This window comes from Podarcis cretensis (assembly GCF_951804945.1).
Source record: "Podarcis cretensis genome assembly, chromosome: 17".
In the NCBI taxonomy this organism is placed as follows: domain Eukaryota; kingdom Metazoa; phylum Chordata; class Lepidosauria; order Squamata; family Lacertidae; genus Podarcis; species Podarcis cretensis.
In genome coordinates, this window is record NC_137187.1 from 34644099 (window position 1) to 34671997 (window position 27899).

Here is a 27899-nt window from a genome sequence, read left to right on the forward strand (position 1 = left end):
AACAATGACTACTAATCGACCAAGACACAAATAGGTATCAAAGCAGCCAATTCCTGTACAAAAGTATTTATTTAACAGGCTACTGCATGGTGGAATGTGCACAACTCAGGCACCAACCCTAGACACTTACTAGGAAGTAAGGCCCAAATAACTTAATGGGACTTAATTCTGAGTAGAGGTGCACAAGATGGTGCTATTAGACAGTTTCTCAATAAAACCAATCAGTGTCCCTAAACTGGAAGATCATTTGGATTTGGTAACAGGATTCTCTCCTGAATCTCTCTCTCACACAAACCCCACCTTGAGAATATACCTAAATTACCTAACTGGTCCACTCCCTTGTTGGTTGGAAACCCTTGTTCCACCCACAATGATAGATATTTGGATATAGGGTGCTTGTAAAAAAGACACAGAAAAGGGGCAGTTCTACTTAGGATATTTTAATTATTATATTTTAATCCTACTCTTCATCCACGAGACTCAGACCAGAGAGGTAACTCTCTCCCATTTTGCCTTCGCACTAAAGCCTTCAAGGTAGGTTCGACTGACAGCGACTGGCTGAAGGAGGCCCAGTTAATTCCATGGCAGAGCAAAAGTTTGAACCCAGGGCCCTCTGACCCAAATCTAGCACTCTCAACAATCCCCATACTAGACTAGCCAAGCCAGACAATCTGAGAAGTGTGCTTTGCCATTCTTTGCAGTGTTGCAGAAAACACTCTCCTGTTGGTGCTTTCTAAGATGTAGCCCGAACGACCGCTTGGTCTATTTAAGCTAGTGGAATCTAGCATCTTTTCCTATCATTGTTCTCCTGTCCCCCTGTATTAAGTCATGGTTGGTCCAAGAAGCAATAACATTTTCCCTTCCTCATCCTTTTTTTTTAAAAAAGGATTCCCATCTCTGCTTTCACCCCAATGCCTCCCTCAGTTTTCCTCCTCCTCCTCCTGGTTACGTTACGAAAGAAAATAAAACTGGAATTGCAATTTCTTTTTCAGCCTTAAAAGCTGCTTCATAGGCATGTTCTTATGATGGCTTCTCCATTCTGAGGGTTGCTCTAGATCAGTGATGGAGAGACTGTGGCGCTCCAGGTTTCGTTGGTCTTCGACTTCCATCAGCCCCAGTCAGCATGGCCAATGGTCAAGGGCAGGAAATGTGGTTCACCAACATCTGGAAGGCCACAGCTCCCCCCAGCCCTGACTTGAGAGCTGGTCCAAGACTGCCAAGAGTCGCTTGACATCTCCAGCAGCAATCCTAAGGGGAGGTCAGTCAGGTAGAAGTCCAGATTCCTGGTTATATTCCTGTTTGTCCTCAAGTTGGTCCCTCCATTAGGCAGAATGAGATAAGACAGGTGTGACTGCATTCTGGACAAACCCACTTTGGATTACAGATGTGGTAAGGGCCATGTTTTTAATGAAGGGGAGGTGGCAAAGCTCAGAAGCGAAGCACTTGTTTTGCACGGAGAAGGTCCCCAGTTTCTGGCATCTCCAGTTAAAAGGTTCAAGTAGTAGGTGGTGGGAAGTCAGCATAAGCCAGAGGAAGCTATCAGAGTAGTGGGCTAGACGATCAGATAGTCTGGCTTTGTATAGCCCTGGTAATTCTCTCCCTCCTATAAATTTCCCTGCATGCAGTAAGCTAGCATATCAGCAGAGACTGCTCTGCTAAAACCCTTGACTGACACGCCAGTTTACTACGTGCAGAGTATTAATTTTCTTATTTTACATAAAGGAAGATGGAAAAAATATATGGCAATCCTACTTGCAGGGCTAAAGTGGTATGGGCTCCAGAATGCTACCTGGCTCCAGAATGCCAGGGCAGGAGAACCTGTGGCCAAGCAGTTCCAACTCCTGAGACCCAGCCAGCTTTGCCAAGGCTTAGGGATGATGGGGAGCTGGCAGTTCTACAACATCTGGAGGCCGACAGCTTCCCCAGCTCTAAAGCAGACATCCCCAACATGGTGTTCTCCAGATGTTTTGGTTGCAACCCTCACCAGCCTCTGTTGGTCTGGGAGTTGTAATCAAAACATCTGGAGAACATCAGGTTGGGGAAGACTGCTGTACATAGTGTGAAAAACAGGGTCAGCCAATGTTGTGCCCTGTGGATGTGGTTGTACTACAACTCCCATCATCAGCAACTACTGGTTATGCTTGCAGAGGCTGATGGGAGACAACAACATGGGTGACATGTTGTCTATCCTGGTGAAGAACAAAGCATAGGCTACTGGAACATAGAAAGTGGAGGAATTGGCCCTTTCCCACGTTATTCGATGGCCTATGAGGGCTTGGTGCCTCCTTTCTCTTTGATCCTTAAAATTCAAGCCTGTGAAAAAGCATAAATAAAATGAATAATCTAACCAAATCCTGTTGGGACGCTCTTCTGCAGCAGAAGGCTGGGTTTCCTTGCCCGCTTCTGTGAGGAGACTTGCAAGACCTCAGTGGCAGCCAATAATTTCTCATCTCAGGAATTCTGGTGCTCAAGGGCAAAGACGACAACAAACCCTACAGAACGTAATGGCACCTTCCTCTTGTTAACTGACAGGAATGCAGCAGAATCGAAACCGAAAAGAACGTGAACTATCAGAGCGTATCACCTCCCCAGTGGATCAGACTTTGCCTCCAGAATCTGCCGCCTGAGGCAAGGGCTGCCTCACTTTGCCTCACAGTAGGGCTGCCCCAGCATCTAGGGAGTATAATGCCGCCCAGGATTCAATGCTAAACTCTCTAGAAAGCCTGCGAGTGGGCTGTGGAAGTGAGAGGCTCCGAGGCGGGTCAGCCGCTTCCTCTCAGGGGGACCTGCTGTGCTCCATGTCCCGCCTCTTCCTCCACTGGAGCATTTTGAGGAGGCTGAGGCTGGCTTTGAAGAGCCGGTCGTGCTGGAAGATCATCTGATGAAAGGCGTTGAGGGGCAAGTTCCCACTGGGGTCAGCGTGCTTGAGGGTGGTGATGGGCGTGTAGAGGCTGTTGGTTTGGTACCGAAATGGAGGCTTCTCTGAGGTGATCACTTTCATAGTATGCTGCCAGGAGGAGTGCAAAGTGGAAGGTTAGAAAACAACAACCACAACAACAACCAGAACAACAACCACCACCAGCCAGGATACCATTTCAGAATTCAGCAGGGGGTGCAAAGAAATTGCTGCAGGAAAGGCAGAATTCATTTTGAAAGCCTGCACTTCAGCATGGTTAAGATGAAACACACTAATGATAAATTGACACGTGCTATTAAAGTAAGACGGGGAATAGGCAGGAGAAATGATTCTGAGGAGATATGGAAGGTGTTTGTAGAATTTGTACTGTTAAAATGGAAAGGGGCCGAACCATCGAAAGAGGTGTTGAAATTTTGGGAGGCTGGATAGTTACAATGGAATGGTCTCATGGTGGGATGCACGTTTTTATTCTTATTTATTTATGATTATTACTTTGTCAAAATTATATATATATATATATATATATATATATATATATATATAAAATTAAACACACACACACATTTATAAATAAATAAAATTTTAGGAACTTTTCATCGGGATTTAATAATAGGCAACCATATGTCCTTTGTCAGTATTTTTGATAACCAATTTCAGACCGTCACCTATTATTTTTATACAAGGGAAATGGTGCCTTTGGCCCAATCCAGGAATAAGTAAATAAAATACCGTACTTCTCCATGTATAGGACTAGGTTTTTTCCTTTTGAAAGCATGCTAAAAAATGGGGGTCGTTTTATACATGGGTAGCGCATAGGGTGGACGTTTGATGGGTTGCTGCCGTGGCTGTTAGCAGCCATTGTGCGTGTTATTGGTTGCTGCGTCAATGGGTAGTGTTGACTGGCTGATGCTGCAGCAGTTGGGCGGGCAATTGGCAACTTGTGCCAGCGAGGGGACACATGAGAGGCAGATTTTGCGATGCATGCGGGTGAGAGATTTTCAGCAACCCCCCTGACAAAAAAAGGTCAAGAACTCTGTGCTGCCATCTCCTCCCATTTTCTTAAATTTGAGTCCCTCAAAATAGGGGGCGTCTTATACACGGAAAAGTACAGTACCTTGTACACAGATCTGTTAAACTGTGGGCAGACTAGAAAGCACCCCATCCCAATATTCCTGTATGTTATCACTAGGGGTTGCCACCCCTGTTTGCTCTGCTCGCTGGCACCCTTTTGCCACCCCCACTCCCCCCACACCTGGCCAAGCCCTTTAGATGCCACCCACCTCCTTGCCTATCCCCTTATAACTCGCCCAAACCTCTCCTCTCCTCAGTGTTTGCCCCTAAGCTCAAGCCCTTTTTGTTAAGTTGTGGGTGAACATATCGGACAACACAGCGATTCTTCAAACAGCTCTTGTTTATTCACAGAACTGAACTGAACTGAAGGGTTCAGTCAGCCTGCTTATATAGAGCTCCAGTACAACGTAACTGTAACAATTTTCTAAAACTATCCAATCACTGAACGTCACTTTCGATCCCTTATTTGCATAACTATCTACAGTATCCCCCTGCTGGCCCAGGGTGAAAACTTCAGTACATAACACCTTTAACTCCAAACTGCTCTCTGAACCCCACCACAAACCCCACTGTAGCCTTTTAAAATAATGCTTTTCGCCCTCCTTTAAGCAGCTCACCTGGGGGGCTGCCTGCAACCTGGGCTGCTTCCCCCCCTTGCCTCCCTGCTGTTCTGGCACCACACTGGAGTCGGTGTGGCCACCGCAAACGGCACCACGGCAGCAGCCTTGCACTTTTGCATACAATATGGCTTTAATCATGTTTTCCGTTTGATTCAGTCTGCAAGGAAGCAGCTTGAGACCTGATGGCAAAACTGGCTGGAGGAGCTAAACCAACCACCTCGTTGTGCCCAAGACTGGAAGTCACATATATGTATGGAACGTGACCTTTGGCAATTTAATCAAGGAGATACAAAAATAGGAGATGAGCCTATTGTTCAAGTCCAAACGTAATCAGTGACTATCACTGCATGTCTCCACAAAAGAAAACGCTATCTGGGTTAGGACTCACTTCATCCTGACTCTCCAGAAAGCATCTAAATATAGTCGGAAGTGAGGAATGGCAATCAATTGTTCAGTTTGTCTGAAGCTTTTGTTTATGAGGGTATAAATACTACAGGCTTCACAGCAAACAATTGTTCTGGCTCCTTAAATCTACTTTGCTGAATATCAGCAAAGCACTTCTCTTAGCTTATCACTTTTTACTTCCCTAAAACATTACTATCCATTTCCTGCCTCTTGGACATTTGTTTCAAGAAATCATCACCCACAACCTCTCAGTGGGATGATGGTCTGCCATAGATTCTGACCAAAGGGTTGAATTCCTTCATTAATTGTTACTCAGCTACATTGGCCGGTGGAGGCAGCTATCTGTTTTCAAACCAAGAATTGGGAATTATGCTGCATCATAGAATCACAGAGTTGAAGGGACCCCAAGGGCCATCTAGTCCAACCCTCTGCCATGCAAGAATCTCAACACACAATCTCCCATCCAATTTGAAACCATATCAGACCCTGCTTAGCTTTGCATATGTGCTAGCAGTTTTATTGCTGCACTACTAGGAGACAGTGGCATGACTATTTTTTCGAAACAACCACCTGACGTTTCAAAGACATCTGAAGGCAGCCCTGTTTAAGGAAGTTTTTAATGACTGATGTTTTAATGTATTTTTAATCTTTTTTTGGAAGCTGCCCAGAGTGGCTGGGGAAATCCAGCCAGATGGGTGGGGTATAAATAATAATAATAATAATAATTTATTATTTATACCCCAGCCACTCTGGGCAGCTTCCAACAAAATATTAAAATACAGTAATGCATCAAACATTAAAAGCTCCCCTGAACAGGGCTGCCTTCAGATGTCTTCTAAAAGTCTGGTAGTTGTTGTTCTCTTTGACATCTGGTGGGAGGGCGTTCACCAGGACAGGTGCCGCTACCGAGAAGGCCCTCTGCCTGGTTCCCTGTAACCTCACTTCTCACAGCGAGGGAACTGCCAGAAGGCCCTCGGTGCTGGACCTTAGTGTCCAAGTAGAACGATGTGGGTGTAGACGCTCCTTCAGATATACTGGACCGAGGCCCTTTAGGGCTTTATAGGTCAGTACCAACACTTTGAATTGTGTCTGGAAACGTATTGGGAGCCAATGTAGGTCTTTCAAGACTGGTGTTATGTGGTCTCGATGGCCACTCCCAGTCACCAGTTTAGCTGCCGCATTCTGGATTAGTTGTAGTTTCTGGGTCACCTTCAAAGGTAGCCCCACGTAGAGCGCATTGCAGTAGTCCAAGCAGGAGATAACCAGAGAATTATGATGACGATGATGATGATGAACTGAGGAACACTGCTGCGAGGGTGCTGATGCTTCTTGCAGCTGAACCACAGATCAAAGTGGCAGCAATTTTAAACCTAGCAAGTGCTGCCTGCAACAAAATATTGTAGCACAACTTCCCTCCTTATTCAGGATTCTAGTCAGCTGTTACCTTCAAACAAGGCATTCTACTTCTCCCACGCCCCCCTGCCCCATTTTAATAGTTTCTCTTTTCTTTCCCTCTACATTAATGGCTACTGAGTGTTCTCAGGCCTCACTGGGAAGTTTTGCGGTTCTTAAAAGCACCAGACCACTTTTAAAGCATTGCACTTCTGCACACCTTGGGGCACCTCCATCTTATTCCTAGGTGGCTCTGTTCGAGCTACAAGCCAAGCAGCACTCAGCACCTGAGCTTGCTGTTAGAAGGAACAGTGGGCCAATGCCATAAGCCAGAGCTTTCCAAACTGTGTGTTGTGACAACTACCTGACTTTCAGAAGACATCTGTAGGCAGCCTGGTTTAGGGAAGTTTTTAATGTTTAAATTTTTATTCTGCTTAATATTCTGTTGGGAGCTGCCCAGAGTGGCTGGAGAAACCCAGCCAGATGGGCGGGGTATAATAATAATAATAATAATAATAATAATAATAATAATAATGTGTTGGCTGCAGCGTGCAGGTGTGTCACACAAACGCTCCCCGCACTCTTATAAGGGGTTAGTTTAACCTCCAGTTTGCTAGTAAAACTGAATAGCTGCATCACGAAATGATGCGTGTCTAAAAAGTGTGTCACCAACATGAAAAGTTTGGAAAGCTCTGCCATAATAATGAGCAAGGCTGGGCAGCCCGTCCCCGTCCCCCCCCCCCAGAAGCAGATCCCAGCTAGATTTCCTGTGGGCTTGAGAGCAATAAAGGAGAAAGTTTATAATCCTACCTCAGCCACCTCTTCTGGAGATTGCCCCAGCGCAGTGAAGACTTCCTTGGAATAGGCCATGTAGAAGCCCTGAAATATATCCAGCGTTTCTTTATCCACCTGAGAGAGGTCCATATTGGCTGCTTCTTCGTAGAGCTTCCTCTCGAATTCTGTTATCACTGGCCCAGGCTCAATTAAACTGATGCTGCAGAATGAAACAAGCAGTAATCGGAACTAATGAACTTCACCGTCTGCTGAGCTGAGAAACCGGGTGGGGTGGGGCGGCGGGGGGGGGGGGGGAAGACTGCCTGCCTTCACATGACTGAGCTTCACCAGCCAGCATGGATTTTGCCTATAGCCCTCTGGCATTCAGGCTAATTACTTCATCTCTGCTTTAGTAGACTACTATCTGGGTTTAGCATTTTCTGTCCTGTTCAGTCTTGCGCCGATAATGACCTAAAGAATGGGCTGTCCGCACAAAACACGATACCTGTGTTATAGGAATTCTAAGTTCTTATATGACAGGGACGCAGGTGGCGCTGTGGGTTAAAGCCTCAGTGCCTAGGACTTGCCGATCGGAAGGTCGGCGGTTCGAATCCCTGCGGCGGGGTGCGCTCCCGCTGCTCGGTCCCAGCGCCTGCCAACCTAGCAGTTCGAAAGCACCTCCGGGTGCAAGTAGATAAATAGGGACCGCTTACCAGCGGGAAGGTAAACGGCGTTTCCGTGTGCGGCTCTGGCTCGCCAGAGCAGCGATGTCACGCTGGCCACGTGACCCGGAAGTGTCTCCGGACAGCGCTGGCCCCCGGCCTCTTGAGTGAGATGGGCGCACAACCCCAGAGTCTGTCAAGACTGGCCCGTACGGGCAGGGGTACCTTTACCTTTACCTATCTGGGTTTATCATTTTCTGTCCTGTTCAGTCTTGCGCCGATAATGACCTAAAGAATGGGCTGTCCGCACAAAACACGATACCTGTGTTATAGGAATTCTAAGTTCTTATATGTATATAAAATAAATGTTCATAAATTTACAAGGCAAACACATACATAAGTATATAAACCACGTGTCTGAAACAGTACAGGAGAACAATCCTGAAGCCATTTTGACTCTCCCAAATTGGCCTCAAATATTTCTCTGCAAGGAGGAAGGAAATGGGAAAAGCTTTCTTTGAACTGTAGGGGCTCACACCTCCCTGTAAATACAGTCTGACAAGTATCTGTTAAGCTGAGCACACTATCAATATGCGTAAGAGATTCAGGAACTAAGTATTTAGCATCTCAAAGGAATGGCCAGGCTACAAAGAAATCAGATAATAAGGCATTATCAGGTATCCTGGCAGACAGGAGAGAAGCAACAATACACTCAAATTTCTGCTGGGAACCACCTCTTGCTGTGATGTTATGTATGATGTTTTGGGGGGTGGCCTTGAGCTACAGGGTAGGGAATTTCAAAAGTCTATATAGGAGCTTGCACACCAATGTTCTGGGTTCCTCTCCTCCTTCCCTGGGGGGGGGGGGGGGGAGAATGGGAGACCCTGTTGCAACAGTTTAATAAAGATCAGGCTTCCTAGCTGCTTTGCTTCTCAATATTCTCTGGTTGGCCTCTGTTATTTTCTCCTATCGACAGAGAACCTACTTAAGGACTCTATACGGGCTCTTGGATACCCCATAAGGGAAAAAGGAGCAGTTTTTTCTTATAACACCTGGTAAGCAAGACTGACCAAATTCACCTGAGAGAAAACACACTGTGGAGTTAAGGCTGTATAATTTTGGTTCACCAGGGAGTCCTTTTATATTAACTCCTCCCCCTCAATTTTCAAAAATTTATCTGCCACCAGGGAGTCTATGTGGGCTATATTAAAGATTCTGCGCAAGTTCTGTAGATAAATGAAAATACTTACATCCTGCCTGTCAGTCCACAAAAAAACCCAACAACTAATAAAACAGAGTGCTAAAACCAGAGAAAATTGTACAGATATTCAGAGAGAGCAGAGGTAAAATGAACTCAAACCAAAACACTGCCACTAGGAATGTGAATTTAATTAGGATATATCTCTCATGCCTTCCTTCAACCTTGAAGCCTCAGGCACATGAAAGGGGGTTATAGGTTTGTTTTGGTTTCATTCTGTATTTTGTGTTCTCATTTTGTATTTTTATGTTGTGAACATGATCTTTGGATGGACAGTATAAGTAATCAAGGCAACGGCGATATTATAACCTTCTCCTGTTTAAGCAGGCATTGCCCTTACTGAACTGATTTGTTTGGTTTTGCTGTTCTGTTACTGTATTTAAACTTAAACACGTTTTCAACTTGCTGCTACTGCTGTCTTATCTTCTATCTACTCTGATTTTATTATACTGAGTTTTTGCTCTTTTATTGTTTGTTTGTTTAGAAAGACTGATAGAGCACTTAACTGCAAAATTCTCTAAGCAGTTTACCATGTTGCGGCTTATTATGTTATTTGTCAAGTGTACTGGTTACTTTTTAACTACATATTTTATTGCCAGCTGCCTTGGGCATTGTATAGGGAAAGGTTTATTTAGTAAACGAATAAAAGAAAAAATCCCCCCTTCTTGCACTGCATGGGCAGATTTCAGGAAGGGGAGGGAAAAGAAAAAGAACACTTTCCCCTTTGCAAACATCCGGATGCCTCCCTTACAAATATATAGAGCAATTAAGTGTTCCAGTTTAGGGCTGAACCTGAGCACTTTAGCTTAGATATAATAATGCAGCAGGAAGTTGTTTCTAGGCAGGAAAGACCAAACAGAAGTGTCCTTCCTGAAAAGCTGTTTGCCCCCCTCCCAAGGGGGCCAAACAAAAGAAATGTAAGGACAAAGAGAAGAACATAAGAAGGGCCTGCAGGATCAGGCCAACGGCCCACCTGGTCCAGCATCCTGTTCTCACAGTGGCCAATCAGATGCCTGTGGGAAACCCACAACAGGTAAAGGTAAAAGGTAAAGGACCCCTGGAAGGTTAAGTCCAGTCAAAGGCGACTATGGGGTTGCTGCGCTCATCTCGCTTCAGGCCTAGGGAGCCGGCGTTTTCCGGGTCATGTGGCCAGCATGACTAAACTGCTTCTGGCGCAACAGAACACCGTGACAGAAACCAGAGCGCATGGAAACGCTGTTTACCTTCCCGTCACAGTGGTATACCTATTTAGCTACTTGCTAGGTTGGCAGAAGCTGCGACAGAGCAACGAGAGCTCGCTCCGTCGCGGGGATTTGAACCGCCGACCTTCCGATTGGCAAGCCCAAGAGGTTCAGTGGTTTAGACCACAGTGCCATCCACGCCCCTCCCACAACAGGAACCCCCTGTTGCTTCTAGCAACTAGTATTCAGAAGTATGGCTGCCTCCAACTCTCAAGGCAGAGCACAGCCTTAATGACTACAGTGGTACCTCGGGTTAAGTACTTAATTCGTTCTGGAGGTCCGTTGTTAACCTGAAACTGTTCTTAACCTGAAGCACCACTTTAGATAATGGGGCCTCCTGCTGCTGCTGTGCCACCGCCGAACGATTTCTGTTCTCATCCTGAATCAAAGTTCTTAACCCGAGGTAGTATTTCTGGATTAGCGGAGTCTGTAACCTGAAGCGTCTGTAACCTGAGGTACCACTGTACTAGCCATTGTTGCTTATCCTCTGATAATTTGTCTCTTTTAAAGGCCTCTAAGTTAGTGGCCAGCTCTGCCTCCTGTGGAAGAAAGTGCCATAGTTCAGCTATGCGCTTCATGGAGTTATCCGTCCTGAATCTTCCAACATTCAGTTTTGTTGGATGTTCACGAGAAAAGGGGGAAACAACCATCTTTTCTCTATTCAGTTTCACTGTGCCATGCATAATTTTATACACTTCTATCATGACACCTCTAAACAAATAAGTCTCCAACTCTGCAACTGTTTCTCATAGGGGACTCGCTCCATCCCCTTGTGCATCTTGGTTGCCATTTTCTTAACTTTTTCCCAGCCTGACAATATCATTCTCAAGGGGAGGCAACCAGGCTGGCTAGAGCACAGAAGACAAACACTCCTGTTAGGGGTACCCAACAACATTTGATTGCAGGTATCCCCCGTTATTCTACATTTCCGAGCACAATTCAAAGTGTTGGTGCTGACCTTTAAAGCCCTAAATGGCCTCGGCCCAGTATACCTGAAGGAGCGTCTCCACCCCCATCATTCTGCCCGGACACTGAGGTCCAGCTCCGAGGGCCTTCTGGCAGTTCCCTCGCTGCACGAAGCCAAGTTACAAGGAACCAGGCAGAGGGCCTTCTCGGTAGTGGCACCCGCCCTGTGGAACACCCTCCCGCCAGATGTCAAAGAGAAAAATAACTACCAAACTTTTGGAAGACATCTGAAGGCAGCCCTCTTTAGGGAAGCTTTTAATGTTTAATAGGTTATTGTATTTTAGTGTTTTGTTGGAAGCCGGCCAGAGTGGCTGGGGAAACCCAGCCAGATGGGCGGGGTATAAATAATAAATTATTATTAATATAACGCATCTCAGTAAAAAATTTCCCTCTTTGCTTAAGCGTCATACGCAGCCAGCATCTACCCCTTACAAAAAAACAATTCATGGTGTGACCTTTTATTACTCCCCTCCCCTACGCATGTCCAGTATAGATGCCTCTGTTATTTGTTATATAAAGCCTCTCACTGTGGAAAAAGAATGCTGCAAATGTGCTGATCTTAGTTCCACTGGGAACATGAATAACTTGCATCTGAGCAAAAGTGAGGACAGGCAGACCTCCTAACCTAAGGATAGAGAAGAAGATAGAGACCTCTCTGTGTGCCGGCTCTTTGCCTGCTATGGGCTGGATACACATGGAAACAAGTCCCAATGAACTCAGTGGGATTTTCTTCCAACCAGATGTGTGTAGGATTGGGCATTAAAGAAATTTTTTTTCATCCACTAACCAGAAGCTTCCAGCATTTAAATAATGTCCCATGCTCCCTAGTACCTGTAGTTTGTTAAAACATCTCCTCTATATTCTAAGACCTTTTAGGAATTCCTCTAATAAATTTAAGAACTGTTGGATCAGACACGCCCTGCAAGGCCGGTGGGCTCCTGCTGATCAAGCCTTTTCTATCGTGGTCTTTTAAGCTTCCTGTCACTGCAGGGCAGATCTAGGTATCTGAACCATTTATGTAGACTTGCTTTTGGTATAGGCCTTTAATGACTAGTGGTCTGTTGATCCGTTTTAATGCTGACTCTTGGTCTTGGTTTTGCCTTTCTGTGCAGAATTTGTGCTGTTAAATTATCTCCAGCGGGAGATCAAACCTTGCTTTGGAAATCTAACAGGACTGAAGAATGGATTGCGAACAACCATTTCAAAAAGTGGCATGTTGATTTCTGCACAAACATAAGGGACAGAACTGTGAAGAATCACTGCGCTTTGCCATTAAAGGCCTGCAAAAGAAGTACACGGGACAGAATATTTATGTACGAGGTCAAGTTATTATAAGAATCTTTGAAAGAGTTGTAAAATAAAACAAAAACTCTGCTAAAATTTTATGCAGTATGGGAATCAGAGAGCAAACTATCAGAATGCTGAAAGAGAAGCCAATTCTTTTTCGGTGGGAGGAGGAGAGGGGAACACGGGACTCATTAGTAATTACTGTCCTGTGTGTTTAAATTTATACTGTGTGTGTGTGTGTGTGTGTGTGTGTGTGTAAATCAGGTTCCTACCACCTGATGCCCTCTAGATCTTTTTGGACTATGATTCCCATCATCCTTGATGCTGACTGGAGATGAGAGTTGGAGTTCAACTACACTAATGGCCAAAACTGTAGAAACCTTTTGGAAACAGTGTACTTCCAAGGTTTGATGGCTCATAACACCACTTTTTTGGAGTAATGCCATAAAATTATATATCAACGGAAAGATAATTTAATGAAGAATGTAATTCACCTGATTGGCTCTCTAAACACTCATGCTCATTGGCCACATTCAAATGAATGAAATCCACTGCATATCAACCTAAGCAAGTTGTGCTTCCTTTTCTGGTTATTTGGCTACAACTTTTGATAGAATACAGATAATTGAACAAACTTTGTTGCATTACATTCTTCATTAAATTATCTTTCCACTGATATATAATTTTATGGCATTACTCCAAAATAAGTGGTGTTATGAGCCACCAAACCTTGGAAATACACTTTCCCCACAAAATTTCCACAATTTTGGCCAATAGTGTACATCTGAGGAGGAAAAAGGGCGCAGACAACCGTGAGCTAGGCAGACCAATGAACTGATTCACCAGGGCCGCTTCCTACCACGCTACACTAACCTGGCTTGCAGGAGTCTAGCTCAGTGGGAGGAGAACCCCAGCCATGATGTCTCACAATCCCCCAATACTTACTTGACCCCAAATTTCAGGGCCTGCAGGGCCAAACTCTCGCAGAAACCTTCCACAGCAAATTTGGAAGCAGAGTAGATGTCGTTGAAGAGGAGACCTAAAGGGAATGGAGTGTTGGCGTGAGAGGTGTAAAATAATTGTGGAGAAAGATGGTTCCTCTGCATGTCCTCTTGGGATGGGGGAACTGTGGGCCTTCCAGGTGTTGCTGAGCTGCAGCTCCCATAATCGCTCACCATTGGGCTATGCTGCCTTGGGCTGATGCAACTTCTGGACGGTCGCAGGTTCCCCATGCCTGTTCTGGGCATGGGGGAACAATCGTAAGAAACACCACAACAAACACAAACCATTTGCCAACGGGAGCAGAGCTGCCAACATTTTTACTGCCCCAGCTCCTGTGCTTTTAACAATAGTGCCAAAAACAGAAGTAAAGCAGGGAAAGTTCTTTCCGGCATGGAAATAGTGATGGGAAACCAACATTTACCTGTATTTTCTATTTATTTATTCCAGATTGCTTTTAAAAGCACAGGACCAGGGTTGGTGAAATAGGTAGCAACCCTAGTCAGAAATCATGGGCATAGCCAGAGGGGCAGCTGCCCCTCCATCAAGTAAATAAATAAAAATACTTAACTAACTGACCAGCTGTGTCACTGATAACTCGGGTCTGCCCCCCCACCCAATAAAGCCTGTCTATGCCCATGGTCAGAATGTGGAATTTGCCCATCACACCCGTTCCACACCCAGGGGAGGGAGGAAATAATCTTACTAGCATAAAAGTCCCACCTCATTCATTAGGCCGATTAAGTAAAACAGCAGGAATAAGCAATTTATTTTATGAGCAGCAATTAAAAAGAAATTAGCTTGTTCAGGCAATAGGAAACAACAGCAAAGCAGACATCGCTTTTGCAAGGTATTCCACGATACCATCTGAGAGAACAACACGGAAAAGAAGGGTGGCCTTTTAAAGGGTTCAAAAAAAGGCTTTTGGGAAAAGAGCTAAAGGCTCCTATGCACGTATTAGAAATCTTTTTAATGTGATTTTACAATAAGATATATCCTACTCAGCAGTAGTCATCAGCGGAAGGGGCTTCACTGCGTGACAGAACTGTTGGATAAATCTATGAAGGATGTGTTAAATTTCTTTCTTGGTACCTCCTTGGGCTCAGAAAAGACCTGCCCCCTCACCATGTATGCAATCTTAGGCCCACTCCCCTTTCGTTGTGGTCCCTTTTTCCTCCTGTGCACAAATTTTATTTGCAGAATTTGCCTTCACCTCTTTGCCCTATAGCAGGCCCATCCAACTCCCAAGAGACTGCGATCTACTCCCAGTACAGTGGTACCTCGGGTTACATACACTTCAGGTAACATACGCTTCAGGTTACAGACTCCGCTAACCCAGAAATAGTGCTTCAGGTTAAGAACTTTGCTTCAGGATGACAACAGAAATCGTGCTCTGGTGGCGCAGCGGCAGCAGGAGGCCCCATTAGCTAAAGTGGTGCTTCAGGTTAAGAACAGTTTCAGGTTAAGAACGCACCTCCGGAACAAATTAAGTACTTAAGCCGAGGTACCACTGTATTAATAAACTGTCAGTGATCTACCCATTGTCATTGAGGATTGACCAGAGTTGTTGACCCTTTGTGGGGGGGAATTGAGCAGAGTTGTTGAGCTTTTTTAAAGGGGGAATAACATAAATTGCTCAACTGAAACTCCGTCGCTAACAGTGGCGTAGCGTGGGTTGTCAGCACCCGGGGCAAGGCAAGTAATTTGCACCCCCTAACCCGTGGATTTGCGCCCCCTAACCCTAACCCCCAGATGTTGCGCCCGGTGCGGCCGGCCTCCCCTGCACCCCCCACGCTGCGCCACTGGTCGCTAACAAATGCACACTGTGCTAAAATCAATCGTCATATTCCCAATTGCCACCTGAAAACCCCCAAACACCGCCCACTGGACGCGACAGAGGAACAGGGGTGGGGCAGAGACATTCATTCCCCAGTTCTTTTAAGGCTGCGATCCATAAGGATCCCATGATCGACTATGATCACCTGGGGATCTACCTGTCGATCGCAGTCGACTGGTTGGACATGTCTGCCCTATAGCAACAAAGGCCCATAGCTCAGTGGGCAGAGAATATGCTTTGCATGCAGATGACGCCAGATTCAACCCACAGCATCCGCAGGTAGGGATGAGAAAGGTCCTGATCTGGAGAGATGCTGCCGGCCAGTGCAGGCAAATGAGCTAGATGCTTCCTGCACAGGCCCCTTTGGGCCATGTTCCAGGTCCATACTGTGTCACACTATTGTGGTGGGATGATAAGGTGATCAGTGTGGGGGCAAGAAACTGGCCTCAGTTCATAGGAGGGAGTTAGCTCTGATGGACTTTTTGTGTTCTGCCTGTGGAATTCACTGTGGTCCCAACAGGAGAGGAATGGAGGTTGCTTTGGCAGAACAATACAGTGGTACCTCTGGTTACGTACTTAATTTGTTCTGGAGGTCCGTTCTTAACCTGAAACTGTTCTTAACCTGAAGCACCACTTTAGTTAATGGGGCCTCATCCTGAAGCAAAGTTCTTAACCCGAGGCACTATTTCTGGGTTAGCAGAGTCTGTAACCTGAAGCGTATGTTACCTGAAGCATATGTAACCTGAGATACCACTGTACAGGACAACCAGCTCACCTAAAGATTGCAGTGGTACCTCGGGTTACATACGCTTCAGGTTACAGACTCCGCTAACCCAGAAATAGTACCTCGGGTTAAGAACTTTGCTTCAGGATGTGAACAGAAATTGTGCTCTGGCGGTGCAGCAGCAGCAGCAGGAGGCCCCATTAGCTAAAGTGGTGCTCCAGATTAAGAACAGTTTCAGGTTAAGAACGGACCTCCAGAACAAATTAAGTACGTAACCAGAGGTACCACTGTACTGTTAGGCAGATGTTTGTATTCTCCGAAAGTGAAAGAGAGAGAACAGAAGGGTGGCAGGCTGGGCATTATGGGGAATACCATTTAAAGGCTGTAGGAGGTTATTTAAAAATGGCTTGAGGTAGGGAATGAATGAATTTATTATGGTCACAGACCAGAAATATGGACATATACAGCAATAGAGAACATATATACATACATGTATTATTATTATTATTATTATTATTATTATTATTATTATTATTATTCCCCACCCATCTGGCTGGGTTTCCCCAGCCACGCTGGGTGGCTCTCAGCATATATCAGAACATACTAAAACATCAAACCTTAAAACTTCCCTAAACAGGGATGCCTTCAGATGTCTTCTAAAAGCCAGATAGTTGTTTATTTCCTTGACATCTGAAGAGAGAGTGTTCCACAGGGCGGGTGCCACTACCGAGAAGGCCCTCTGCCTGGTTCCCTGTAACCTTGCTTCTCACAGTGAGGGAACCAGCAGAAGACCCTCAGAGGAGGACCTCAGGTGTCTGGGCTGAACGGGGACTATAAGCGAGTGCGTGGTAAATGATACAGATATAAAACAATTAAAATATGTAGGTTATGACCTTAGCTGCTAATTTAAAATATGCATATTAAAAAATTGGCCATTAGATTCATTCAGAGCTCGTCTCCTTAGTTTTATAGCAGCAGCACAGAATGTGGCCATCTCTGGTTCCATGACCTCTATTAGATACTTTAATTAGTGGTCACCTGATCTGCCTGGGGTTCATTGCATAATTGGAGTGAGAAATATCAAAGTAGGGAGAGATCGGAGGAAAGGCCAAGGAGCAGTTGGCAGACCGTGTGCTTTGTCCGCAGAAGGTTCCAGGTATATTCATCCTGGCAACGCCATAAAAAAATCAAGGGGACTGAGAAAGACCCAAGGGCCACTCTCAGTCAGAGCAGACAAGTGTCTTATGTTCCAAAGGGGAGAAATGAACTCTTATTTAGAAGGCTTTCGAAACAGAAGGAATCTACCACTGCCCTGTGTCTTCCTACCTCCAGAGCTCACCTCACCATCATCCTGTTGGTCAAACAACATTTGCTACCCAAATGCTCCGCATTAGAGTCACGCCCCCCCCCCCACCTTCTGGCTGAGCCTCACCTTGCAAGCCCAGGACGCTGCTCATCACAACGACATGTCCCTGTCGTCGGCGCTTCATGCCAGGGAAGACTTCTTGGATAAGGCGCACCAAGCCAAAGAAATTGGTATCAAAGAGCTGCTGCATTGAGGCCATGCTCTGGCTTTCGACCGGGCCAATCATGCCTAAACCAGCATTGTTCACTGCAAGGGGAAGCAGTCAATTAGCAATAGAGAACAGGCAAAGTGGTACTTTTCAGAGATTATTATTATTATTATTATTTATAAACAAACAAACAAACAAACAAACAAACAAACAAACAATAAATTATTTATACCCCACCCATCTGGCTGTGTTTCCCCAGCCACTTTGGGCGGCTCCCAACAGAATATTAAAAACACGATAAACCATCAAACATTAAAAACTTCCCTAAACTGGCCTGCATTCAGATGTCTTCTAAAAGTCAGATTGTTCTTTATTTCCTTGCGCTGGTGCTGACCTTTAAAGCTCTAAACGCCCTCCTTCCAGTATACCTGAAGGAGCGTCTCCACCCCCATCATTCTGCCCGGACACTGAGGTCCAGTGCCGAGGGCCTTCTGGCGGTTCCCTTGCTGCAAGAAGCCAAGTTATACAGGGAACCAGGCAGAGGGCCTTCTCGGTAGTGGCACCTGCCCTGTGGAACGCCCTCCCACTAGATGTCAAAGAGAAAAACAAGTACCAGACTTTTAGAAGACATCTGCAGACAGCCCTCTTTAGGGAAGTTTTTAATGTTTGAAGTTTTATTCTGTTTTTAGTGTTCTGTTGGAAGCTGCCCAGAGTGGCTGGGGAGACCCAGCCAGATGGGTGGGGTATAAATAATAATATATTATTATTATTATTATTATTATTATTATTATTATTATTATTCTTCCTTGACATCTGATGGGAGGGCGTTCCACAGGGCGGGTGCCACTACTGAGAAGGCCCTTTGCCTGGTTCCCTGTAACCTCACTTCTCACAGGGAGGGAACCGCCAGAAGGCCCTCAGTGCTGGACTTCAGTGTCCGGGCAGAATGATGGGGGTGGAGACGCTCCTTCAGGTATACTGGACCGAGGATATCCTTGCTGGAGGTGTCTTCCATCAGCGGAGATAATGAAAGGATGGCATTCATTCTGCCATTTACCTTCTACCAGCCTCTAGATACTGTACAGCTGGATACCTGGTTTAGCAACCAGTTGCTCCTTGAAGGGCTAATGTCCCACAGTTTGAGCTACAAGGCTCCTGCTGAAACACACCACTTCCAGCTGAGAATTCCTGTGACCGTCTGGGCCTGTTGCAATGTTGCGCTCACAGGGTTTAGCTCACGGGCTTGCCTGCTTCACCGTGAGCACAGGTTGCATCTTGCCCCATCCGCATTCAACCTGCTTGCGAAGGCTTTCACAATGGGGTGGAGCCCCACAACCTGTACATTTAATGAAGCACTCATGCAAGTGTTTTTTGCATGAGGAAAAAAGTCACCCTGGATTGCTTCAGCTCCAGACTGTGCCTGCCAAATGAGCCATGAGAATTGGCGTAATCTCTACTCCATACAGTGGTTTAATGAAGTGGCTTAATCCACAGTGGACAATCTGAGATACTTGTGGGATCCAAGTCCAATCCAGAGTGAGGATGACTATTTAGCCACGGCCGGCTGGGCCTAGCATTACACAGGCCCATCTGTGCCGAAACAAAATCACGATTGTATAGTGTAATGGTTCTAGGGGTTGCTTGTGCGTAAGTTGCCGCCACTCTTGGCTTGGTTGTCTGGTTGAACCCTTTCTATCTGGACAGCCCTTCACTTCGTGGCTGTCTCAGTCGCTGGCAGTATCCGTCAGTGGGCGTTTTTTGAATCTCTTCCAGCAAAGAAGTTCTTTGACACCAAGTCTCCTCCTACTCTCCCTGCGCGGAAGTCTTCTGCGCAGGGAGGGAGTGGGCAGCGGAGTACCCGTGCTCTCCCCGCTGGTTTCTGGCGAAGAGTCTTGGAGCCTCCTCTCCAAATCCCCTCTCTGCCCCCCTTCTCCACTGGTGTTACGCTGATTTCCTTCCCCAGCAGATGGGCTGCCTCTCTCCCTACTGGGACCCTCTCCGGCATCCCTCTGGAGCCTTCCCTCCGCCTCCAGCTCTGATGGCAGTTCCCTGACATATAGCCTAGCAGGTCTTGTGAGAAAACAGACACTGCCCACTTCACAGCAGGAGGCAGCTACCTGTGGTCTGTTACACAGGCATTTTTACCGCACACTGACCAATAAGAGAAAACGCAAACTGTAAAATACAAAACCAAGGCTTCAAGAAAACCAAATTATAAAAAATGACAAGGTAAGATCAAACCGTCATAGCAGATCCAAGAGACAACGACATTCATCACCTCAGAAATAAATTTACTGAGAAGATACTTAAAATAATTTCTAAATACCAACCAGGAATCAATCTCATTTAAAAAAATGCATAATGATTCTCTGATAACATGATTTAGAAAAAGAACACACAGGAGATCTTTCCCACCTCATAGGAATTATATCTAGCTATAAAACAAACTTTTAAGAGATTCGCCATCTAATCTCTTTGAAAGCCAAATGTTCAAATGGCCCAATAAAACAGCTCTACTGTATTTAGGTCTTGATGAAGCATTCAAATAAAGGCATATAATTGTTAATAGCAGACCAAGTCAGGCTTAAACAGCATGGCTTATGTGGTCCGCTAGCTAATGCTAGCTAATGCATGTAGCTGCCACACTCTCATATCCTTTATTCTCTGTTTACCCAAAGATTTGGCTTGCTCTACTTCCAGTGTCAGCAGATAAGAGGAGAAAAGCCAACAATGTAATTTCTCCCCATTAAGCTCACTTTTCCACAAAGGCCAAGAGGGTTAACCAGAACCTGATGTGCCAAAGACCTGAAGGAGGCAAAGGAGCAAATTTGGGGGTAATAAATAACAAAACTTATCCATGCCATGCTACTTAATGAGGTAAGACCAGCTTCTAAATTAAGAATATCAATAGCAAAACATTTAGGTAGGTAAAAGGTAAAGGTAAAGGACCTCTGGCCGTTTAGGTCCAGTCAAAGGCGATTATGGGGTTGCAATGCTCATCTCACTTTTAGGTCGAGGTAGCCGGCATTTGATCACAGACAGCTTTCCGGGTCAATTGGCCAGCATGACTAAACTGTTTCTGGCACAACAGAACACCATGATGGAAACCAGAGCACACGGAAATGCCTTTTACTTCCCGCTGCAGTGGTACCTATGTATCTACTTGCACTGGTGTGCTTTCGAACCGCTAGGTTGGCAGGAGCTGGCACAGAGCAACGGGAGCTCACCCCGTCGCAGGGATTTGAACCACTGACCTTCCAATCGGCAAGCCCAAGAGGCTCAGTGGTTTAGACCAATACTGACGCTGCAGGGGAACAGTTTTCCTACCAAGCACATCCACCCTGTGATGGGGGATGGTGTCCACACAGCGTCGGATCGATTCCTCGCTGGTCACATCCATCTCCTTGATCTCCAGAGTCTTCTCCAGCACAGGCCCTGCATGCTTCACCAGTTCTTGACTCTTCTCCAAATTCCTCATGGTGGCAATAACTAGGGAGCGAGGGGAAAGGGTTACATGACACCACTGGGATATTGAGGGTGAGGGGTGAGTTCTTTCAGAAATACTCAAGGCTGTGGGGTTGGGCAGGGGGCATGCACCAACTAGAGTTAGTACTCCAAGATACTCCTTTGTTAGGGAAGGCATCTAACAACGCTCAGAGGTGTTCAGGATACCAAACAATAACTGTAGCATCCAAGGCCATGTTCCACTTCAGGCTGCAGGTGCAAGACTGAATGCTTAATGTCTCCACAAAAGTGGAAGGCTGCATATAGGAAAACTACTGTATTTTTTGCTCTATAGGACACACTTTTCCCCCTCCAAAAATGAAGGGGAAATGTTTGTGCGTCCTATGGAGCGGATGCAGGCTCCTTGGCTTCAGCGAAAACAACGCGAGGCCTCCAAAGCGCTGAGGGAGCGCTCCCTCCGCACTCTGGAGGCTACGCGTTGCTTTCACTGAAGCCAAGGAGCCTGCATTCGCTCCATAGGACGCACAAACATTTCCCCTTCCCCTTGCACTGCACTCCAAAGGCTTCGCGGTTAGCTGCACAAAGCCTCCGCAGGGCAGCAGGGTGAAGGCACCCTGCTGCCCTGTGGAGGCTTGAAAGGCTGTCCCCGAAGCCAGAACAGAGACACGGAGAGCTGCGCAGCGTCTCGCTGTTCTAGCTTGGGGATGCCAGGGCTTTGTGGGGAAACCCCAGGCTTCCCCTTTCAGCCCTGACACTGATTTGATTCAGAATATTTTTTACTTGTTTTCCTCCTCTAAAAACTAGGTGCGTCCTTTGCTCGGGTGCGTCCTATAGAGCGAAAAATCTGGTAACTTGTCAGGAAGAAAACAAGACTAGGACTTGACAGGGAAATGGCTTTTTAACCCACCCACTTTATATACTCTTACACCAGTGCCAAAGTTTTGCATGTTTAAACTGCAGTTGCCTCTGAGACATCCACACCTCAGTGTAGAACCTGAAAAGCACTTCTGGGTGCAAAGCCTGGCGGGGACTGAATGCAGCAGTAGGCTCAGGAATGAAGAATGGGATCCATTGCTCTGATTCTTCCAAGGAGCTGCACTGTTCCCTCCCTGCTCCCTATCAACTGGTCCCTGGATCCAGGCAGCTCCTCACCTCGGAATCGCTTCAGCTCATCTCTGGCCAGACGCACTGCCAGGGCGAGGCCAATGCCGGAAGAGCAGCCTGTCACGAGTACATTTCGAACGGCCATCTTACTGCCTGCGGAAGGGAGAGGAGAAAATCAGAGGAAATCCTGAGGAAGTGCGGGGAGAACCATGGTATACGGTTCAAAGGGTGCTAGGATTGGATCTCTTCACTCTGACCATTTCTGGAAGCTCAGTGGTGGAGAGAGATCAAACTGTCCCAACTCAAATGCCGCCTCTGCCAGGAATGTTTTAAGTGCTCTGAACACATAAAAAACAGGTCCGTGCTAAGCATTATTGTGGGCTGGGCTGGAAGCAATACAGGTCTTACCTACATCACCAAATATTGGACCAAGGGATAGAGAGGAAATCACAACACTTGTGACTAGGTGAAAAGATGACAGAGTAACTTTTATATTTCTGGTGTCAATGTCTGGCTCAAGGTCATTCCCCCTAAAACAGGGGAAGCCCTTCAGCTGTTGCTGGATTATATACTATCCAGGATTTGACAGGGAGATATTTGAATAAGAGAGGCAGCGTTTTCTCCCCCCTAACCCCCCTAAACTTGTTTTCAAGACGCCTTGCAAAGCCACAGAACCCTGTGTAACAGATATCACCATGAAAATTGGTACATACATTTAGGGCACAATAATCCTTTAAGGCTTCAAACACTAACTCCCTCCCCACACCCATTTTACGGAGCAGAAAGGCATGCAAAATATATTGCAGTTTGGTATCTGAATTACTTATTATTTATTAAATTTATACACAGCCCTTCACCTCAAGATCACGAGGCGGTTTACAATATTAAATACACAACAAACTCATAACATCACAACAAACGGAAACAATAACCCCTGCCCCCCCCCCAATTTAAAAGGCCATAGATTGTTTAATTTGCCAAAGGCCTGGGAGAAGAGCATTGCTTTTGCTGGCACATAAAGATATGTGATGAAGGTGCCAGGTGAGCCTTCCAGGGGAGAGTGTTCCACAAGCAGGAATCTACCACAGAAAAAGAGGCCCTGCAAGGTAAAGGTAAAGGTACCCCTGCCCGTACGGGCCAGTCTTGACAGACTCTGGGGTTGTGCGCCCATCTCACTTAAGAGGCCAGGGGCCAGCGCTGTCCGGAGACACTTCCGGGTCACGTGGCCAGCGTGACATCGCTGCTCTGGCCAGAGCCAGAGCCAGAGCCAGAGCCGCACACGGAAACGCTGTTTACCTTCCCGCTGGTAAGCGGTCCCTATTTATCTACTTGCACCCGGAGGTGCTTTCGAACTGCTAGGTTGGCAGGCGCTGGGACCGAGCAGCGGGAGCGCACCCCGCCGCAGGGATTCGAACCGCCGACCTTTCGATCGGCAAGCCCTAGGCGCTGAGGCTTTAACCCACAGCGCCACCTGCGTCCCAGGCCCTGCAAACAAGTGCTTTAAATATGTAGGCTGCACATTTTCCTGAAAGGAAGCCCCACTGAACAAAGTGTGACTTCCAAGTTATCCTAAATAATGCTGGAGCTGTTTACTGCAAACAGTTCTTAGTCTACTGTCACGAGGTACCACTTTCTGCGCCAAACTGGGAATGGGTGGCCAGTAGTCATAACCCTTGCTCTGTCTGATTTGCCAACAGAGCAGCCTGGGCAGAACCAGGGAGAGAGACTGGTAACTTTTGACACCCCCAGAGACTCACTTTCCACCGCTGGTGGATTGAGGGTGTAGAAGCCAGAGCACACCAGCCTTCTTCCCATTTTACCCTTTTAACATAACCAATAGATTCCTCCTCTGCTTGTGAGCCTCTTCCCTCCTTCTTCAAAGTGGAAATCTGATTATTACTCTAACATTATTTCAAGAGCTCTATAATCTATTTACAAACGGTGTACATTGCTCTTAGTAAAACGACCCTGCCTATTTTCCATACAGCATAAAAGACAAGTGCTGAACTAGACCAAACACAGCTTTGGGTCGTCCCTGGAGCCTGCATCTCACGCCACCCAGTCTGGCTGCTCCTTCGTCACCCTTACCCAGTCCATTTTCCCACCACTCTCTCTATCCTAATAGCGCACATTTTCAGCTGGGATTATTAATGCTGTATTTAAACAGTACCCCTTAAATAAGAAAACAGGGGGCTATTATATATATTACATGCTGAGTCAGAGTTCCAAGGCCTAAAATGCTGCTGTGACTTGTTCAAGCTCCCACATGGAGTTTCAGACTAACCTGAGATGTGTCTGAGCTAGTTTTCCATTGCAGATCGGGTCAGTGGTCATCGGAAATATCTCCAGAGCGCTTTAGCTGCCTGTACCGGTGACATGCAGCATATGGTGTGCTGTTACCACTCAAGACACATTCCCCTGCTTCATCCTTCAGCATTACAGAAGAGGGTTTGGAAATAAAGCTGCCAGATCAAGGACCAGGACCGGTCGCTTTGCACACAGCCTGGTTCAACAGGTGCGGCTCGCTGGGTGGGAGGAGTCTGTGTGGTCTTCTCCAATCTAGCTGGGTACCACGGGGTCTTTTCCACAGGACCTCCTGATGTGATTGTCCTCCAGATACCTGCTGGACTACAATTCACATCACACCTAACCACTGGTCAAGCTTTATGAGGAACAGTTGAGGGAGTTGGGTACTGTTTCGCCCGAAGAAGACTGAGAGCTGTATGATAAAAGGTAAAGGTACCCCTGCCCGTACGGGCCAGTCTTGACAGACTCTGGGGTTGTGCGCCCATCTCACTCAAGAGGCCAGGGGCCAGCGCTGTCCGGAGACACTTCCGGGTCACGTGGCTAGCGTGACATCGCTGCTCTGGTGAGCCAGAGCCGCACACAGAAACGCCGTTTACCTTCCCGCTGGTAAGCGGTCCCTATTTATCTACTTGCACCCGGAGGTGCTTTCGAACTGCTAGGTTGGCAGGCGCTGGGACCGAGCAGCGGGAGCGCACCCCGCCGCAGGGATTCGAACCGCCGACCTTTCGATCGGCAAGCCCTAGGCGCTGAGGCTTTAACCCACAGCGCCACCTGCGTCCCAGAGCTGTATGATAGCCATCTTCAAATATCTGAAGGGCTGTCACACAGAAGATGGAACAAGCTTAGTTTTCTGCTGCTCCATAGGGTAAGACCCAAACCAATGGATTCAAATTGTACAAATCATATAGAATAAGAGGAGGGTAAGAGCTGTTTGACAGTGGAATAAACTCCCTGGGAAGGTGGGGCATTCTCCTTCATTAAGAAGTTTTTAAAGAGGAGAAGAAGAAGAGTTTGGATTTGATATCCTGCTTTATCACTACCTGAAGGAGTCTCAAAGTGGCTAACATTCTCCTTTCCCTTCCTCCCCCACAACAAACACTCTGTGGGGTGAGTGAGGCTGAGAGACTTCAGAGAAGTGTGACCAGCCCGAGGTCACCCAGCAGCTGCATGTGGAGGAGCGGAGACACGAACCAGGTTCCCCAGATTACGAGTCTACCACTCTTAACCACTACACCACACTGGCTCTTTAAACAGAGATTGGATGGCCATCTGCCAGGGATTCTTTAGCAGTGATTCCTGAACTGCAGGGGGTTGTAATAGATGACCCATGGGGTCCCTTCCAACCCTGCAGTTCTATTCTTCAAATCTATGAGATCTGGGCAAAAACAAGATGCTAAGGCACAAGTGCTCAGGGGAGAAACAGTACCCAGCAAACAGAAGTATATGATGAGGGGTGGTCCAAGACTGCAATTGGGTTACAAAACCCTCCCTGCCCTTCCCAACTGCATATTTGTTGGTGTATGTATTGCAAAGAAAAGAAAACAGGCTTTGTGTCATCATGCCTTAGAGCTACTTGTACAAAACAAAGCCTTGGCCTGGAGAAAATGTGGAGGCATCTCGATGTCCCCTGAGACAGCCCAAATTATATTCAGGCTTGCTAACTCACAATTTCTTAATTACATGGACATCAACTGCTGTGGATATGCCATCTGCTGCAATTCAAAGCTTGGATGTAGGAGTACACAACCTAAGATTCACATTCTTTATAATTTTAATGAATATAGGCTTTATTTACAGCCCATTGACCGTCAGTAGAAAGTTACAGAACATGAAATACATAAGATTGTTAAAAGGAGGGAGACCTGGGCAAGCAATCGGGGCTTGTCTGAAGGAAATTAAAACATTTAGAAATGTTGCAACTTGCTTAGCAATTTAAAGCAAAACATGAGTTCTCCAATAAAATGGTCAACGGAGACTCAGAAGACTGTCCTGGCAAAACATGCCCACAAAAAGTGGCCTGGACTTTGGCACTTTGTAGGCTCCTGGTGGTACAGATATATCAATGCTTATTTTGATGCACACCCATACTTTATTAATACTGGTAATTATTGGCATTGGGTAGCATGCTGAAGAGTGACTTGTCCCCCCAAAGAAATGCTAGCTAGAGCACAGTAGGGGATGGTCTCCCAGTGTTGTGGGTGCATCATGCGGGGTGCCCTGTTTACTTGGGAGTAAAAAATATCCAGACCCTTATTCCGAAGTGCAGCATGGAGGTGCACTGTTAAAAGTGTGTGCCACGAATTAGGGATCATGCAGTGAGGAGCCTCCCAGTCACATGATGCATGGTGTGATGCAGCCCAAAACTTATTTTGGGGTGTAGCAGCACAAAAGCTTAAGATCCCCTCTCAAGCAGCTCGTGCATCCCTGTGCAGAAGGGACCCCAGCAGTCTATGAAAGTTCACGCCGTAATAAACGGAAAGGTGCCGCATTGCCCTTTGTTCTTTTCGTTGCTACCCGTCTGTGGAAACTGTGTAGGCAGATAAGCAAGTGGAAATCGGAAACCGGCCTCGGCCTGCCTCGTTCTCCAGGGGCTCCTGTGCAGCTACAGGTTCTCTTTTCCAGGCCCGGGCAAGGAGAGTGATGGGGAAAGCTCCTGCAAACAGCAGCTCAGAAGACACCGGAGGAGCCCCGCCACCTGGCAACCCAGCGCCGCGGCAGCCAGCCGGCGAGCAGCAGGCGGCGGCAGGGCGATTACTGGCCACGTCATGGGGGATTACAGGGTGTCCTCACCGAGCGGAAAAGGCCGAGGAAAAAAGGTGGGGGGGGGGACCTTCCAGCCTAGCGGTCACCCCGGATAAATCCACGCTGGGGCGCGGACGCAACAGCCGCAAGCTCTTTATCTGCCACCTCTCCAAGGCGCGCACGCAGCCCGAGGCTATGCAAGCCACAGCCGGCTGCAGCCTTGGAGAAGGCGGGGGGCACCTCCTGGCTGGGAGATTTCCTGCGCCATGCTGCTGCCCACCCCGCCGCCGGGCACCTACCTACCTCTCGCGCCCCTCTTTACGCACGATCCCTCGTTGTGAAAGGTGAGGAGAGAGACACAACAACAAAAAATATGACCCCAGCGCCCACCTCTCCAAAAGCGCAGAAGCGAGCGCTCGCCCTCGCCCCAGCCAAGCCTCTCGCCTCCGGAGTCAGCCGCCCCTCGCTCACTTCCCCAAATTCAGCCTCAAGCCCGGCGATCGAAGGACAAGCGAGCCCGCCCCGAGCCGGAGGACGCCGGGCGTTGTAGTCCTGTCCTCCCCGGCGAGGTCCGGCTCCTCCTTCTCCTCCCTGTCGCCGCCCCGCCTTCCCCG

The 27899-nt window shown here is 47.0% G+C and overlaps 1 protein-coding gene and 1 long non-coding RNA gene across 3 annotated transcripts in view; both read right to left on the reverse strand.

Moving 5' to 3' along the window:
* LOC307206784 overlaps nt 1-27899 on the reverse strand; it is a 610614-nt gene that overhangs the window by 117815 nt on the left and 464900 nt on the right. The window lies entirely within an intron of this gene.
* LOC307206737 (retinol dehydrogenase 8-like) lies at nt 51-27881 on the reverse strand. Of its 2 annotated transcripts, none has more exons than XM_079960131.1 (7): nt 27589-27881; nt 22285-22389; nt 20995-21156; nt 17586-17765; nt 13539-13632; nt 7216-7399; nt 51-3007 (listed from the first exon to the last, which is right to left on the reverse strand). In XM_079960131.1, exons 2-7 carry the CDS (start codon nt 22379-22381, stop codon nt 2777-2779), a joined length of 948 nt encoding a protein of 315 aa, XP_079816257.1. In that variant the 5' UTR covers nt 22382-22389; nt 27589-27881; the 3' UTR covers nt 51-2776. The 2 variants fall into 2 exon arrangements, with proteins under 2 accessions (XP_079816257.1, XP_079816256.1); XM_079960130.1 differs by having other exon boundaries at nt 27676-27880.

Excerpts from the sequence above, each read along its gene's own strand:
- LOC307206737 (XM_079960131.1), bottom strand. The coding sequence starts at position 22,381 with ATGGCCGTTCGAAATGTACTCGTGACAGGCTGCTCTTCCGGCATTGGC. Across the intron at positions 21,157-22,284 it reads TGAGCTGAAGCGATTCCGAG|TTATTGCCACCATGAGGAAT; the intron begins GTGAGGAGCTGC and ends CTCGCTCCCTAG. Across the intron at positions 3,008-7,215 it reads CTCCAGAAGAGGTGGCTGAG|CATACTATGAAAGTGATCAC; the intron begins GTAGGATTATAA and ends TCCTCCTGGCAG.